The 3661-nt window shown below is 55.1% G+C and overlaps 1 protein-coding gene across 1 annotated transcript; it reads right to left on the reverse strand.

Moving 5' to 3' along the window:
* Positions 1-385: 385 nt before the first annotated feature.
* On the reverse strand, positions 386-3349 carry LOC132810158 (zinc finger protein 229-like). The gene has a single exon (XM_060822620.1). The coding sequence runs from the start codon at positions 3101-3103 to the stop codon at positions 1925-1927; it is 1179 nt and encodes a 392-aa protein (XP_060678603.1). The 5' UTR covers positions 3104-3349; the 3' UTR covers positions 386-1924.
* Between the last annotated feature and the right edge of the window lie 312 nt (positions 3350-3661).

Here is a 3661-nt window from a genome sequence, read left to right on the forward strand (position 1 = left end):
AAGGAATAACATTCCAATAGCTGGACTCACTTTCTTCTAATACATTTTGATCCTTTAGCCCTATCTAAGTCCTTCTTGAAAAACATTCAATGTTTTAGACTCAACCACCTTCTGCGGCCAAATCAAATTAATTTGGGTTGGAGAGGATCGGGAAGCAGACAAGAACTAACTTAAAAGTTAACTACTGGAAGCTTTAGATGTAACAGGCGCTTCCTTACCTTAGAAAGTTTCGGCCGAAAGTTGTCTGCCAACCGATCTGCCAACTTGCTGTCTCTTCCCTCCCTGAGTCGGGGTCACCAGAATGTTAAGACGGGAGTCCCGTCCTCGCGTGTTCGTTTAGGAGGAGAGACCATAGACGCTCAATCGTTTGGCTCAAGCAGGCTTTATTGCAGAATCGTAGCTGATACAGTGAATCACCATGTATTCACTGGAGAAGGCGCGCGTTCTGCCTTCCCCCTACAAAATCGCTCTTGATATACTTTTGCTAAGCAAAGCTACGTGATCTCTCGCATACAAAGCGTTTCCTGTCACAGAGCTCGTTTGGCCTTGGCAGCTGCCCACGAGACGGTTTCAGTCTCGTAAACAACAGTCCAGCCGCCTGTTTTTGAGCTCGTTTGGCCTTGGCAGCTGCGCCGAGCAGAGCCTGTTATTGAGCTCACTCGGCCTTGGCAGCTGTTTACGAGACGGTTTCAGTCAGCGGTCCAAACAACAGCTTCGCAGCACCCCCCGATTCCCCAAGCAACAACTACAGTTCTACCCTCCCTAGACCTATATTCATCACAACACCTCCCAGGATTAAGCAAGTCCCGCAGATTCTGTGGATCACTTTATGGGCCAGAGCACTGAGTATAGGGGTTGGGGTCTGGACAGGACGTTGCTTAGGCCACTTTTGGAATACACAGGAACCTCGATTATCCAAAGGACACATGCAGGGTGTATTTCGGTCGCTTGAAGAATAGATCCCTTACAGTGTGGAAACAGGCCCAACCAGTCCACACTGACCCTCCGAAGAGTAACCCACCCAGACCCATTTCCCTCTAACTAATGTACCTAACACTACGGGTAATTTAGCATGGCCAATTCACCCTGACCTGCACATCTTTGGACTGTGGGACGGAACCGGAGCACTAGGAGGAAACCCACGCAGACGCGGGGAGAATGTGCAAACTCCACACAGTCTGTCGCCTGAGGCAGGAATGAAACCTGGGTCCCTGGTACTGAGAGGTAGCAGCGCTAACCACTGAGCCACCGTGCTGGTTCATCTAATTCTGGATAATCGAAGCTCCTCTGTATTATGTGCACTTCTGGTCTATCGGAAGGATGTTGCAAAACTTGAAAGGGCTCAGAAAGATTGACAAGGATGTTGCCAGGGTTGGAGGGTTTGAGCTACAGGGAGAGGCTGAACAGGCTGGGGTTGTCTTCCCTGGGACGTCGGAGGCTGAGGTTTGACTTTAAGAGAGGTTTATAAAATCATGGAGGGGCATGGATAGGGATAGACAAAGTCTTTTGCCAGAACTAGAGGGCATAGGTTTAGGGTGAGAGGGGAAAGATTTAAAAAGGGTCCTAAGGGGCAACATTTTTCACAGAGGGTGGTGTGTGCGTGCGGAATGAGCTGCCAGAGGAAGTGGTGGAGGCTGGTACAATTGCAACATTTAAAAGGCATCCACTTGGGTATCTGTGTAAGGAGGGGTTTGGAGGGATAGGGCCAATTGCTGGCAAATGGGACTTGATTAGTTGAGGATATGGAGGAGTTGGAGTTGGAGTTATTTCTGTGTTGTACATCTCTACTTCAGGAGGAAATGCGCAGTCGCAGGCTCGCAGAGCCACTGGATGCCAAGGAGATGAGAGCACAGCAACTGCAGTGACCCTCCCCCCTCCCACCCAGGGTTCAGCCCTAGGCGGTGACTCACAGCGGCTGGCCCCGTCACTTGTGCCCCCGCTGGTGCTGCAGCAGGTGCTGGGACTGAGCGAAGCCCCTCCCGCAGACAGAGCAGGTGAATGGCCTCTCCCCCGTGTGGACCCGCTGGTGCCGCAGCAGGTGCTGGGACCGAGCGAAGCCCCTCCCGCAGACAGAGCAGGTGAATGGCCTCTCCCCCGTGTGGACCCGCTGGTGCCGCAGCAGGGTGGACGAGCGAGGGAAGCCCTTGCCGCAGACGGAGCAGGTGAAGGGCCGCTCCCCGGTGTGGAGCAGCTGGTGGGACTGCAGGGTGGACGACTGGGTAAAGCCCTTGCCGCAGACGGAGCAGGTGAAGGGCCTCTCCCCGGTGTGGACCCGCTGGTGCCGCAGCAGGGTGGACGAGTGAGAGAAGCCCTTGCCGCACACCGAGCAGGTGAAGGGCCGCTCCCCGGTGTGGAGCAGCTGGTGGGACCGCAGGGTGGACAAGTGAGGGAAGCCCTTGCCGCAGACGGAGCAGGTGAAGGGCCGCTCCCCGGTGTGGACCCGCTGGTGCCGCAGCAGGGTGGATGAGTGAGGGAAGCCCTTGCCGCACACCGAGCAGGTGAAGGGCCGCTCCCCGGTGTGGACCCACTGGTGGGCCAGCAGGTGCGACGACTGGGTAAAGCCCTTGCTGCAGACGGAGCAGGTGAAGGGCCGCTCCCCGGCGTGGACCCGCTGGTGGGACTTCAGCTTCAACGACTTAGTGAAGGCCTTCCCGCACTCGGAGCAGACGTACGGCCTCTTGCCGTTGTGGAGCCGCTGGTGGGAAAGCAGGTGGGACGAGCGGGTGAAGCCCTTGTCGCAGACCGAGCAGCTGAATGGCCTCTCCCCGGTGTGGACCCGCTGGTGTGAGATCAGGTGGGACGACTGGGTGAAGCCCTTGCCGCAGACGGAGCAGGTGAAGGGCCGCTCCCCGGTGTGGACCCGCCGGTGCTTGAGCAGGTTGGACGAGTGAGAGAAGCCCTTGCCGCAGACGGAGCAGGTGAAGGGCCGCTCCCCGGTGTGGACCCGCTGGTGGGCCAGCAGGTTGGCCGAGTCGCTGAAGTCCTTCCCGCACTCGGAGCAGGTGAAGGGCCGCTCCCCAGTGTGGAAACGGCGGTGGATCTCCAGATCGGACGGGTAGCGGAATCCTTTCCCGCAATCCCCACACTTCCACGGTTTCTCCATGGCGCGCGGAATGCCTCCTGAGACTTCTTTGCCCACTGTGGGGAAAGCTGGCTCAGGCACGTGCCCCTGTGGTTCAGGTAAAGACGATACTTCAAGAGCCTACTGAAGCAGACAAAAACGTTCAAAGAATTTTACCCTTCTGGACTGAAAGAGGGACGTCTCTCCTGTCCCACGAATCAAGGGGCTCTGTCAGACCTTCACATGGTACTCAGTTGGGAAGCTCTACCTGCAAAGCTGCTCTTCTCATATCCTGTGAAAAGGGGATTACAAAAGTCATTGCTGCCTGCACATGACAGGAATTCAGAACAGATCATTCTAGTTTCTGTAGAACTTCCCTAAAACAATCAAGTTACAATATGCAGATGCCAGTGTTGGGCTGGGGTGTACAAAAGGTAAAAAAAAAAATCACACATCACCAGGTTGTAGTCCATTAGATTTGTTTAGAAGTTCGAGCTTTCAGAGCTCTGCACCTTCATCAGGTAGCTAGTGTTGGGACGAAATAACGTCCAAGCGTGTTCTTTAAAGGAGAGACCACACTTACCCAATTATTTGATATAA

This window comes from Hemiscyllium ocellatum, unplaced genomic scaffold (assembly GCF_020745735.1).
Source record: "Hemiscyllium ocellatum isolate sHemOce1 unplaced genomic scaffold, sHemOce1.pat.X.cur. scaffold_1559_pat_ctg1, whole genome shotgun sequence".
Classification (NCBI taxonomy): Eukaryota; Metazoa; Chordata; class Chondrichthyes; order Orectolobiformes; family Hemiscylliidae; genus Hemiscyllium; species Hemiscyllium ocellatum.

Coding starts and splice junctions, on each gene's coding strand:
- LOC132810158 (XM_060822620.1), bottom strand. CDS start 3,103: ATGGAGAAACCGTGGAAGTGTGGGGATTGCGGGAAAGGATTCCGCTAC.